At 29.7% G+C, this 13379-nt stretch overlaps 1 protein-coding gene across 1 annotated transcript; it reads left to right on the top strand.

The window, feature by feature from the left end:
* The first annotated feature begins 434 nt into the window (after positions 1-434).
* LOC101501023 (vesicle-associated membrane protein 711-like) lies at positions 435-3806 on the top strand. Its single transcript, XM_004491171.4, has 3 exons — positions 435-1014; positions 1644-1807; positions 3305-3806. The coding sequence occupies exons 1-3, from the start codon at positions 607-609 to the stop codon at positions 3390-3392; spliced, it is 660 nt and encodes a 219-aa protein (XP_004491228.1). The 5' UTR covers positions 435-606; the 3' UTR covers positions 3393-3806.
* Positions 3807-13379: the final 9573 nt, after the last annotated feature.

Genomic DNA, 13379 nt, shown 5'->3' with positions numbered 1-13379 from the left:
TTAGCAATATTATTTCAGCATCAGATTTATAGACAATGTAAATGACACTATATAAAATACAAGTAAAATAGGTGTGTGTTTAGAATCGATGAGAGAGAAAAAATGATAACCATTTGCCTACAACATTTCTGACCAATCTCATCTCATTGGATGAAAATGTCATGAAAATAAGAAATTTAAAATATATACATAGTACATTCATTCAATTTTAAAATATTCAAAAAATCAACTACCTGAAGTAACATCAATTTTTTATTACAAGGAAGTAATAATTTCATTGTTTTACCATCCCAAGTAATTGGATTGGATTTGACTTTAGAATTAAAAAAGTAGAAAATAAAATATATGAATGTGAAAGCAATTTATTAATATTAAGAAATAAAAATTAACAGCTCTTCTTTTTTTGGGTCAACAAAAATAAAGAGCTCAAGATAGAGATGACACAATCATGAATCAAAAAATTAAAAAGAGAAAAGCATTTAGAAAGCGACGTGTGATGAATCATGAATGAATAAACGAAGAGAGAGTAGTTGAGTTTATTCAAACATTTACAAACACAACATCATCCACCGTTCATTTTGATCATCAACGGTTCAAATTAGAAGAATGGGTGTACTCTACGCGCTGGTGGCACGAGGCACGGTGGTGCTAGCGGAGTTCACCGGAACCACCACAAACGCCAGCACAATCGCCAAACAAATTCTCGAGAAGATTCCCGGTAACAACGACACTCACGTTTCTTACTCTCAAGATCGTTACATCTTCCACGTCAAACGCACCGATGGACTCACCGTTCTTTGTATGGCGGATGACACCGCCGGCAGGAGAATTCCGTTTGCGTTTCTGGAGGAAATCCATCAGAGGTTTGTTAGGACTTATGGACGCGCTGTTCTTTCTGCTCAGGCTTATGGAATGAACGACGAGTTTTCAAGGGTTTTGAGTCAGCAAATGGAGTACTATTCTAATGATCCTAACGCTGATAGGATTAATCGTCTCAAAGGTGAAATGTCTCAGGTATGTATGAGTACGCTGCTTCATCTTTATCGATTCTTGTTTGTGTGTGTTTCGATTGACTATATAAATTGAAATTGATTTTGAATCTTATAGGTTGAATTACAAGTGATTAATTGAATTTACACGCTGATAAGTTGGAACAACACGTCACTTGGAACTCAATTTTGATCAGATCTAGTTTATAAAATTAGTAGTGCATGTTTGGATTGATACCGTGTTTGGCGAAATCACGATGAGACCATGATTTTATTAGAAACTATAAATTGTAGCTTTTTGTCAAAATCATTGTCATTCTGTCAATCTCATTGTCAATCCAGAGATGCACTAAGGCTCTATTTGGATAAACCGTTTAATTAAGTGCTTATAATATAAGTATTCATTTGTATGTTATTTTGTTATGAAAATAAGATAAGCTATAAGCTATTTTCGTAAGAACTGTCGTGGAGAGTTATGAGCATGTCATAAGTTGTTTCTATATACTCATTCAAAGTCTTACAAGTGTTTATGTTAGTAGATAACCTCACATAAGCAATTTAGATAGGCCCCTAGTTCAATCAGAATCACGTTTATCAAACACAGGAATGTGCTCGTGGGTTGGTTTTGCTCATGTTTCTCTTTTTTGTTGATAGGTACGAAATGTCATGATAGAAAATATTGACAAGGTTTTGGATAGAGGTGATAGATTGGAATTGCTGGTGGATAAAGCTGCTAATATGCAAGGAAACACAATTCGCTTCAGGAAGCAAGCTCGTCGTTTTAGAAGCACTGTCTGGTGGAAAAATGTCAAGCTCATGTACGTTCTATGCTAACATTTTTGCTTGTAGATCGTTCCTTTTTAGAATTAGCATTCGCTTATAAGCTGAACTTATAAAGACAGAACTGTTGTCTCTTGAATTGAGTGAACCTGTTGGCGAAACCTTTTCTTCATTTGTTTTAATTATCATGCTCGGAATGATCAATAGGGTTTTCATTTTTCAATTTTCATGTATGAATGTATGCTACTTTCCTTTGAACCATCGAGATTAAGAGATACGATGATTTGATAGACTTTCAGATGATTCTGAATATTCAATCAGAAATTCTGATTAAACTATCTCCAGCTTAAGCTTAGGTGGTGGGTTATGTGGGGATTGGGGTAGAGTTTCTAGGTTCAAGTGTTGGCAATGTGCCAAAAAATAATCCCAATAGAGCTAATTTTGCTGTTAACAGTCATTTATATATGTAAATGTACTCACTCACAAACTAGTCAATGTTGGAGAGTTATTCTGTCTCATACTAACACCCTTTAGTAAACCATGTGCTGACCAGAAGAGAAACCATAGAATGATTATATTCCATACAAGGTTTCAAATTGCAGTCATAATCACAGTTAATATTTATGCCATGATTCCTGATATTGCGGATAACTGTGAATGATGAAGCTGCAATAGTGCCTTTAATGCGGTCATGGAAACCCCAAAAACCTAGATTTTATAGACTTCATTTAAAATTATGATCTCATAACAAGTTCAAGGGTGTAGATGTAGGGTGTTTCTTTCCAAACAAATAATCCCCTACAAGATTTTTTTTCCTTCATACTTAAACCTGAAACCAGTGTGTAGAAATTGATCCAATGAACTAGGACACAGCAATTGTACCAAAACAACCAAAATGTTTTTTCTAAAGCCATCACACAGCTAGGCAATGGAGAAGTAATTGCAAGTGTGCACAACATAGTTTGAAACTTAGATTTACACATTTTACACATGAGGGTATGTAACTTGCAAGTTGCAACAAGGCATTAGTAATTTAGTAAGAATCCTATTGAGTAAAGTTGTCCTAACAAAAGCTTTGACCTTAGAAGGAGCTTTAGAATTCCAAATTGGCTAATCCAAGGCAATTCTCTACTTTGTAGGAGACTTCGCACGAAACTGAAAGCAAGATTTGCAGGAAAAACATCAGTAGAATCAAGGCTTTAAATTCTCAATTCAAGTGAAATTATAACATGAAACGAATTCCTGTATACTGGGCAGACTTCTATATCACTGAGAGTGCAATATCCTTTATATTTGTAATAAAATGAAAATTAAGTGTGTTTGTCTGGTACGAGTTCAATTAAGCAATTTCGAATTTTCATTTAATAGTGATTGTCTTTGCTAGTGTTAGAATAATTTCGAGTAGTGTCAACAACAAACATGTTACATGTGGCCTTCATAGAGTCTCAGATTACAATTCATTGAACTTTAACTTTAATTGAGATGCTCAATTATTTTGGATCTTAAACTGCTGACAAAACGTTTTTATGTTTCAGGATCGCTCTTATAGTCATCCTACTTGTAATAGTTTATGCTGTGATGGCTTTTGTTTGCCATGGACCAGCACTACCGTCTTGCTTCTAGTGAAGAGTTGGAAAGTGAATTTCATGTGTGCTTTCATATCATCTCGGGCGTGCAGAGGTCACTTATATTTATATTCAATTGTGGCGCCGACTCCCATTTGTTTTAATTTCAATTGCTGGGCTGTGGACATGTGTGCTAGTGAATTCCTTGCTACAGATTTCTACTGTTTTGGGTTGTGCTTGTCATTACGAGGCTTGAAGGAAAAAGATCGTGTATCATGTCTTTTATGTATTCTCATACACCCCAAGAAAGACTGAACTGGAGCATGATTGGGATTTTGAGTTATTTAAAGTGTTATAATAGCTTGATGGAGTCATCAGTGTTAACTTTTGAATTCCTGTGTCCCTTCATAGATTAATGAAGAGAAAATTTTAAACTTCCCTTTCATTATTATTATTATTATTATTCCTATTATTAAGGTTAATATTTATTTTCTTTTATGACTTATGGATGCCATTTTTTATGACCCAAAGAGAAGTGTGATCGCTTACTTGTTTTCAATTCAATATGTACATGTTAAGTGACATAAGATTGGATAATCAGCAGCAACATTTCTGATAGTGGTTTGGAAATTAATGTTCTTTTTTTCTTCATATCATGTATCTGAGTTTTGTCACGTTATATTAATGCTCTTTCAAAGTGATCGTAATTTTGAATGGTTAGATCAATTCTAAGTACTTGAGTAGTAGCAGCTTTAGAAACAATTGACCTTGCCCGTGGTGGTAGCTAGTATATTTCCCTCTTGATCGACAATATGACGAGATATAATAGATTTATGCCCCAATTAAACAAACCCATGGAAGAAGACTATAAATGACTAAACTAAAAAGAGGGTAATAATAAACCCGTGAACCTGAAAAATCACAACAGGAAAATAATAGTCAAGTATGTATGAGAAATTTTCAACCCATAAAAACCAGTCATTGTTAAAATACTCAAATTAAGATCTGATGTGGGCTGGAACAAAAAAGTGATGGTTCAATGGGCTAGGCTCAACAGGCTATGTGGCCCGAGAATGCAGCAGCCTGTAATCCCTCCACTGTCAAGAGCAGGAGGTATTCACTGCTCTGTGAAGCCAGCCTCATGCGGTTCCTTCCTTTCTAGTGACCAGGAGATCCAAGCCTTCCGCCCAAACCCCATGGCCCATCTCTCAACTTGGAGTGGGCAGGCCAGATTGTTGCAGCCAACAGACCGACCTGGTAAACCAAAGCCATGTTCCACCACACTATTGCCCCCACTCGGGTCACAAGCTGTAGTAACTCAGCTCGGCGAAACTTAAAGCGTGACAAAGGTTTATAAATAATCTTAATTTCCATATTCTAGCCGATGTGGGACTTGTAAACGCTTTGATAAATCATGGATCCTATATGCTATTGAATTGGAAATATGCACATCACCTTATGCATATTCACTTCGGATTTACCTACTCTCCTCGTAATGCATCAATAGGTAATAATTTATTTGCTTGTTTATAGTGGCATGTACACACCTGGCTGGATCCTAGTAATGTCAAATATTCAACTTCATTTTATATATGAACAAAACTTTAGATGGTGATGATTTTGCTGAAAGCTTGAAAAATATCTCTCACACCTTTTTTTTCTTCAATTATTCTCGTGCCTTTGAATTTTTCCATCTATCAAAGCTATCTTCTCATTTTTAGACAAATATTCTTCTCATACGAATCCATTATTTCAAAGTTCTTAATAATGGTAAAATCATAGATCTCATATAATTGTGAATGTCTTCCTTCAAACTCATGGTATAGTTCTCTTCAATTGTACACCAAGACAATTCTAGCAACCTCAATTTGTTTAGCTTTGTAATTCCATAAGGCATATTTTTTACTTTATATTAATTGTTCAAGAATTTCAAGTTCTCTTATGCCAACCAATGGAGAGATGTCATCAAAGTCTCAATCAATCATGCTTATAAGTCAAAGGTCAGTCAACAAATGCATTGATTGTTGCAGTGGTTTTAAAGCTGACAATATCGAATTTGGACATGGCCTCACCTAGATTCCTTCATGGATATGAAAAAAGTGGAAGAAGGGAACTCTTGCACCCAAATATTTTTACTTGAAGTAGAACATCTTTTTTCATTTATCGATAGTGAAATGAGCTTAAGCTCATTATCTTATTATCTTAGGTCGGAACAAGTTGATAATAGCACTTTTTCCCCATGTTGAAGGATGATATTTCTCTCGCTTTATGCATAGTGGGTCCCTATGGGAGACCCACACAACAGGCTATTAGCTAAGTTGTATAGTGCACCCCTGATAATTGTGTCATTGTGTCTGGACTGTGAGGGCTCTCAGCCACATAGATAGTTTAATGTGATCATTGGTGCCTGACCCTGAGATGTGGATCATCCAAGACACATATTTCTCCTGTTTGAACTGGAGTTTGAAACCAAATTCTCTCCTCAGGAGGATAGATGGGGCGATTCAAGTGAGATCCAACTTTTATTCACTTGTGGGATCCAGGCGGTCTGAGGAGGACCATCACGACTCTTATCTTCTCAAGAATTCAAACATCCTTGATCAGTAGATGGACAATTGTCTCTCGAGCACAAGTTTGGGTTCAACCTCAATGGAAAAAGAAAAACAGAGCATCAAACAATGAATCTTCACATACCAAGAACTACGATATCAACCCTTTCATCATTGGGTGACAAATGGATCATACCATTCAAGGCTTTTTCATTTCATACTTTCCTGGGGTTTGGAGAAATTTGCAATCAATGGGATATTCTTAATCCTTATTTCTCGAAAGGAATAACATATTATTTTTTCTTATCCACAAAGACCCGGAGATTGGATCTAGCCATAAGAAGAATATAATGCTTGACTTTAAAAACTTGTCGATCTTCAACCTTCGATCAGTGCAATGGGATGTGTCTATTTATCTATTTCTTGACTCGAAGTGGGAGTAGGTTTGAAAAAGGATCTTAAAGTGTCTCTTAATACCTTATTTTTTCTTCTCATCAGTCTTATTGAACAAAGACTTATCGTGGTAAGGAATAAGGGGAAACAAGCACACTTGGAGAATGCGATACAATGGATAGTTATATGTTTTGATCGGGAAAGCTGAATTGCTCCAGGAAAGGAATATATTGATTTCTCCTTATTGGATAGACCATAGGTGGGATGATTTACTTTACGGGTGAAGTATTTGGTTCAAATCTAGGATGACTCAATTATGCTAAGGAAAATAATAAAAGATTGATTTGACTCATTCATGTTTGCTCCAATTTGGTTCCAAGGAGTATAGCTCAGTCGGTAGAGCTCTGCTATTGCAATTGGGTCGTTGTTATTACAAGTGATTATAGGTTGGATGTCTAATTGTCCAGGCGATAATGATAATATATTGTACCTAAATTGGTGGTTCACTTTTTCTAAGTAATGGAAAGAAGACTGAAACATGTCATTGAAAGATTGTTCCCCACTTCTTCTGAAATATTGTTTCTTTAGTAAAAAATTGTTCTAACTACTTATATGTGAAGAGCTAATTACTCCCTTATTTTGCACATGTATTTCATGGTTTCGCCGAGTAAAAACATGTGTGATTGATATGTTCTCCTAGTTAGTATATGAATTATGGGTCATTGTGATTGGAAATTGGATCCATTTGGCATCTGTGTAGCAAGTTGATATGTTGGTTAAAGTTGTGAAGATCCACATTCCTTCTAGCATAAGACTTATAAGGGTGAGACTCTTAAGTTAAACATGACGATTCTCAACTCTTTAAGCATGAGCCTTATAAGGACGAGATGTTTAAGTTGAAGGACAAGATGTTTAAGTTGAACATGATAGTTAAAATATGATGGAAGATACGACAAATATTTATAATAGAAAAGACGAGAGTGAAAAATATATTAAAAATTATGGGAGAAAGATTAATATATACCACTTTAAAATTGATAAAAAAATGTACGAGGGAGATATAAACAAAAGAAAAAAAAAAACAATAAAGTATTGATCTATCATGCACTATTTATTAAATTTATCGATATTAAATTTACCTTTAAAAATATCATTACTATTCCCATAAACTTTGATAGAGTGTGTCCCTCGTGTAAATAATATTTCATGAGTCAATCTAATTATACTAAGTGATGTTATTTATATTTTTTATTTAAAGTATTGAAATATGGTGTTAATGAATTTGGACCACCATTGATTTGATGGTCTATGATGTGGTGGATTGAGTGTGTTCCAAAAAGCTATACCCCAAAAGACAATAACTGGCAAATGTAAACAACTCTTTCTTCGTTTCCTTGTTCTAACCGAAGATGACAAATTGTCCAGAGCAGCATACCACCGGTTACCTCTACAGCCGGTTACTTCTAAACACCTCTATTCTAATGTTACTTATTCTCCTCAACCGGACAAGGCATTTCCCAAGTTCTCAACGAGACACTGACCAATTAAATGGTTTCAGTTTCACCACAATAGGACTCAGATTTATTTCCAATTCTTAATTAATACTAGAATATATTCATGTCATATCAATGGAATTGTTGCAGTATAAGCTAAGGTTCATTAATAAATGAATGATTTTAACTTTGACGGCTCCTTTCATAATTAAAAATATATATTTATATAGAGAGAAATGTAGGTGCCTCTAATATAAAGTTACAATTATGTCATCTTTATGCAATGCTTTTTTTTTTTTAATCTTCTTTTGGCCTTTTATATTTGTAATGTGGAAGTGGGATTTGTATACTGCCTTATTGTCATGATGGTTTTAAGAAAATAATAATTGATTTGATAGTTCAAAATTATTTATTATACAAGGCGAAGTTGAATCAAGCTAAGAATACTTTATTTTTGAATTATGGTTTCCATACTTTTTCAATTTTTAGTGTAAGTTAAATGGTACGTAATATTTCCAATGAAATAATTCATAATAAGTATTTTTTTTACGGAGAATAATTCATTATTATTAGTTGACTAAAGGAGAATAATGCATTATTATTAGTTGACTAAAGGTAGAAGGTAGAATATGATAGATTATATAATTAAAGAAAAATAGATTTATTCATGTTTTTTTTTTTTTTACAATGAATAACGTCATTTTGTTAATCTCATCACAAAATAAAAGTATATTTATATAAACTTCACATAAATAGATATGTCCTATTTAAAATTAAATATAATATTTGAAGATATCTATAATGTTAGTATATATATAGTTTTTTCTTTTTTTGACTAAGTTAGCATATAATGTTCTTTATTTTAAGTTTAGTTTGACATTTTTCAAAACTCTTTATAATTTCTTAGTCTATTAGATATCTATCGCGTGTATAAGATTTTTTTAATGGTTGTTTAAAATCTTTAATGATATGAGATTTTTTTTTTTGACTCAATGATATGAGATTAATAAAATCAGATTTTAATTTATTAATTCTTACTATATAAATATATTTATTTTGTTGAATTATAAATCTTTTTGAGGTCATACCTAATATTTTAGATAATTCAATTCAAAATATAATAACTTATTTTAACTCTATTTTATATAAGAACTTTAAATATGTAAAATATTTATATAGATTAGTACATCTAAATTACTAAAAAAGTTAACAATTGCATGATTAATATGATATACAAAATTTAACATAATAATAATAACAACATTATTTATATTTACGAAAATAGGCTGGTATGTTTAGTCTAAAAGAATTTTGGGTGACTGAAACCTGCCACTTTCAATTAAAAATAAATTTCTAAAAAAATATAACCATTTATAAAAAAGAAAAGAAAATAAATAAAAACTTAGTCCCACTACATAGATCGCTGTCAAACAACTGGTCATTTCAACATTAACAATAATTCAAGGTATCCCCTCCCATGTGTTGCATTAATACATCATTTATTTTTTGTACAAAATTCTGTATTCAACATATTTCATTCTCCAAATTCAACCTACTTCATAAACTACAAACTTCATACTTTAAACAAAATTAATTAAAAACAGAAAAACATTTACATATAATACTAATTAAATACTTTAGTTTCTCATGTGCACAACAGAAGTGGCGATTATTATGGAATTGCAAAAATTTAACCTATAGTTTTTCTTTAACTTGTGTGGAACAAACAAAATGTAGCAATTATTATGAGACATATAGTGTGTTATTTTTTAACTTCATGTCACTTAAGCAATATTATGTTGATTTAAGTGGAATTAGACTTACATCTCTTGAGTAGTGTCTCGATTTTCATCATGTAGATGAAAAAAAAAATTGATTAAGAGGTTAAATTTTATAAAAATTAATAAATTAATTTTTTTCGTGGGAGATCAAACATTAATAAAATTAATGAATATTTTACGTTGAGAGTGAAAATTTATTTTAACTATTGAGATAAACTATCCAATTTGATATTTATAAAAAATAAAAGGAATTTTAAATCCGTGAGAAAAAACTAGGACAACTTAATCCATATAACTACTTTCATAATATAGATAAATTGGTCCTTGATAATAATAAAATAAACAAATATTTTAGTTCAATATTGACTTTTTTAATTTAAACCTAGTGATATATTAAAGTGTTTTTATCATTTTTTAATTAAAATTTAACACATTTAAATTTCTAAAGTAAAAGTAAAATAATTAACTTTAAATTAAATTAAAAATAAGTACTCAAATTTAATCTCTAATATGTTTTACTTACCTCATAATCAATGTCACATAATTAGAGTCTTTTTTCTTTTGAGTGGGAGGAATAACACCAAACATTAATTTTATATTCAACATTTTAAATTTAAAATATTAGCATCAAATATTCAAGAGAACTAAATATAAATATTTTTACAAAAAAATCGATCTGTTTTTTAAATGTGGAATGACAAAAAGTTAAATGTATTCAAACTAAATAGGGGAAAAAAATTAGTTATATGAAATATTTGAATTTTAAAGTATTCAAACTAAATTTAAATCTTGTATTTTCTTTATTATCTCTCCATCTATAAAATTTTTGCTCTCGCTTTGTTGGATCATCCATCCCAAAAAGTGTTTTGGCGTACACACCTGTAGCAATAATTTATTATTATTATTATTATTATTATTATTATTATTATTACTATTATTATTATTATTATTATTTTAATAAGTCTCTTGTCTCATTTTATTTCTATTACATTAACATGTTTTTATTTCTAGTTTAATCGATCTTGTACGGAATATTGAGTCTTTGGAGGAGTCTTTCAACAAAAGTTTACATAAAGAAAACATGCATATTAATGTAGTCATAGAGCTAGTAAAATGTTTGATTCAGGACATACAATATAGAAAATCTGAATTTATAATTATTATTTGTTAATGTTGAAAAAATTTAAAGTGAAATTAAAATTGAACGTTTGTTTGTTCAAAAATATAAAGTTCATATAAAAAACACTATGATAAAATAACATTGAGTCTAGTACATGGTCTTCGTGGATTCATTATTTTATATAAATTTAATTATAATTTTAGTCATCATATTTTTAGCAATTCACGAAACTGATCTCATGTTTTTAAATAAGACAATTTTAGTATCTCATTATGATTTTTTAACTAAAAAATTATGATATGATATTTTTAAATACTGACATATGATATGATGGTATGAAATTATTAACACTGATAAAATTGTAATAAAATAATCCAAAAACTTTAGTTTAAATTTTGCAAATTACTCATTTTTATAATTTAATTAATAACATATGAATAATTAATGCATCTAAACTATTCTATATAATGAGATCATATACCATAAAATTTAAAATATGTCACAACATCATTTTTTTAGTCCAAACATGTGAGGAAAAACCAAAATTGTCGAATTTTAAAATAAGATATAATTCCACGAATTAATAAAAATAGATGAATCAAAACTACAATTAAATATTTTATATATTGTATATCAAACAACTAGTTCACTTGTTAAAAAGATTTGTAAAATATACCACACACGAGGGTATACTATTAGCTACGAGGTGATATTTATATATTCTACATCAAATAAATGATTCACTTATTTTTAGATTTTTGTTTACAGTTGAAAATCTTGATTCATTCTCTTATAATGATTTGAAATTACATTTCAAACATTGCCATACTTATATAAAACATGATATAACTCTCGTAATCTTGACGATAAAGTTCTATTTGAACAATTAAAAGTAGTAAGATATAATTTAACAAATGATTCAAAACAAAAATTTATGATATATATTAAGTTATTTAAAAATATTTAATTTAATTATTTTCAAAATACATAGAAAATTGATAGAATTATATTACTATCCTTGTTATCTTGCATATGATAAGAAACATTTTTCAAAATTAAAATTATTAAAAAGTTATTTGCAATCTACTATGCCGTGAGATAAGTAGTCATACATTGATTTCTATAGAAAATGATATTATTTTCTAAATAATTGATTATATATGGATTATTATTGATTTTTTATTTATTTGTATTTGAAATGGTAAATAAATTTTTGCACAATCACGAGGTCTTAAGTTTGAACACCAAACATGATATCCTATACGACAATATCTTTATTTACTAATTGAAATATATATTACGAAAAATATTATTATTGATTTTGCAACAAAAGATGCACAAATGACACAATTTCAATGACCATAAGAGCACTATTATATTAGTTTGCAACAAAAGATGTACATATGACATAATTTAAACCCATGAAAAAAGTATTATTAGAAAAGGTAAATGCAAATCCCTTTATAAATGTTTACGATTTAGTAAATCTTACCCCGAATATATTATCCCTCTATTAAATTTATTATATTAAGAGATAATAATGTACGATTAACTCCATGTAAATTTCACTATATAAGAGAGCGGATGTTTCTAACATTCCTCTTATGTATATTATATGCATGTTTTATTATTGATTTAGATTTGAGGAATATCACTATGTGTGGTCAATTTAGAAATAATATTTCATCAACGAGATTTCAAGGGTGTTAGATTTTGGAAAATATTAAATTGTTATCATGGGGTTAGCTCAAATATGAAGACAGAAACCTACTGTTTGTTTGCCCTATTTGATGGTGTGATTTGTTGAGTGAGTTGTGGTTCTTTGTTGTTGTTGGTGGTTTATGCTTTTCTTTGAGAGTGTTCATCTTCTAAACTTTTATTTGTATATTTTGCTTTCTTGACATATCTTGTGCTAAATCTACCCTTTTAATACACATCTTTTGGTTTTTTTTTTTCAAAATAAAATAAAACACTAATGACATATTTTAAAATTTAACATGTTACTTTAAAGAAATTAATTTTATATAACACCGTACTTCAATTTTATTTTAAAATATATTTAAACATATTAAAAATTAATGCACGGAGACTACTATGATTAATTTACTAAAAGGTTAACAAATTTATAATTTAATATGAAATTTAAAATTTAATATGAAATTTAAAATTTAATTTATAATTAATAATAGTAATAAATATATTATTCATATTTAATTAAGTAGATTGACATGATATTATTTATATTATTCAAAATTTAATTTTAAAATAGTAATTTTTTTTAAAAGTGCAATATTTTCTCTAAAAAAATGCAATATTTAATTTATTAATGTATTAAATATAATAATTTTGAATAATATCTTCAAATTTGTTAAAGGAAACATTATTAAAGATTACATCAATCAATTAATACATGAATAATTTCAAATAAATATCTACTATTTTGGTTGATTCTTTAATTAAATGATTTCAGACAGTAAATTAGATGGGAAAGTTATTACAAAAGAAATATAAAAGAGGTGGATGAATTTTTGAATTAGCTAGACCAGACCAATTCATAATTTATGTTGTTTAGGTAACACTTCATTCATAATTTTACGGTCACTAACCCTGTAATGTTACTGACGTGGCACATTCTAATTTGACAGTTACCCGACAAGACTTAAACTTGACTATATTAGACCCAATCCTCTCTCTCTGTCACTTTCTCTC

Source organism: Cicer arietinum, chromosome 2 (genome assembly GCF_000331145.2).
Source record: "Cicer arietinum cultivar CDC Frontier isolate Library 1 chromosome 2, Cicar.CDCFrontier_v2.0, whole genome shotgun sequence".
Lineage (NCBI taxonomy): Eukaryota > Viridiplantae > Streptophyta > Magnoliopsida > Fabales > Fabaceae > Cicer > Cicer arietinum.
This window is presented reverse-complemented; position numbering and strand designations above follow the sequence as displayed.

Coding starts and splice junctions, on each gene's coding strand:
- LOC101501023 (XM_004491171.4), top strand. CDS start 607: ATGGGTGTACTCTACGCGCTGGTGGCACGAGGCACGGTGGTGCTAGCG. Junction 1,015..1,643: donor TCAAAGGTGAAATGTCTCAG/GTATGTATGAGT, acceptor TTTTGTTGATAG/GTACGAAATGTCATGATAGA. Junction 1,808..3,304: donor TGGAAAAATGTCAAGCTCAT/GTACGTTCTATG, acceptor TTTATGTTTCAG/GATCGCTCTTATAGTCATCC.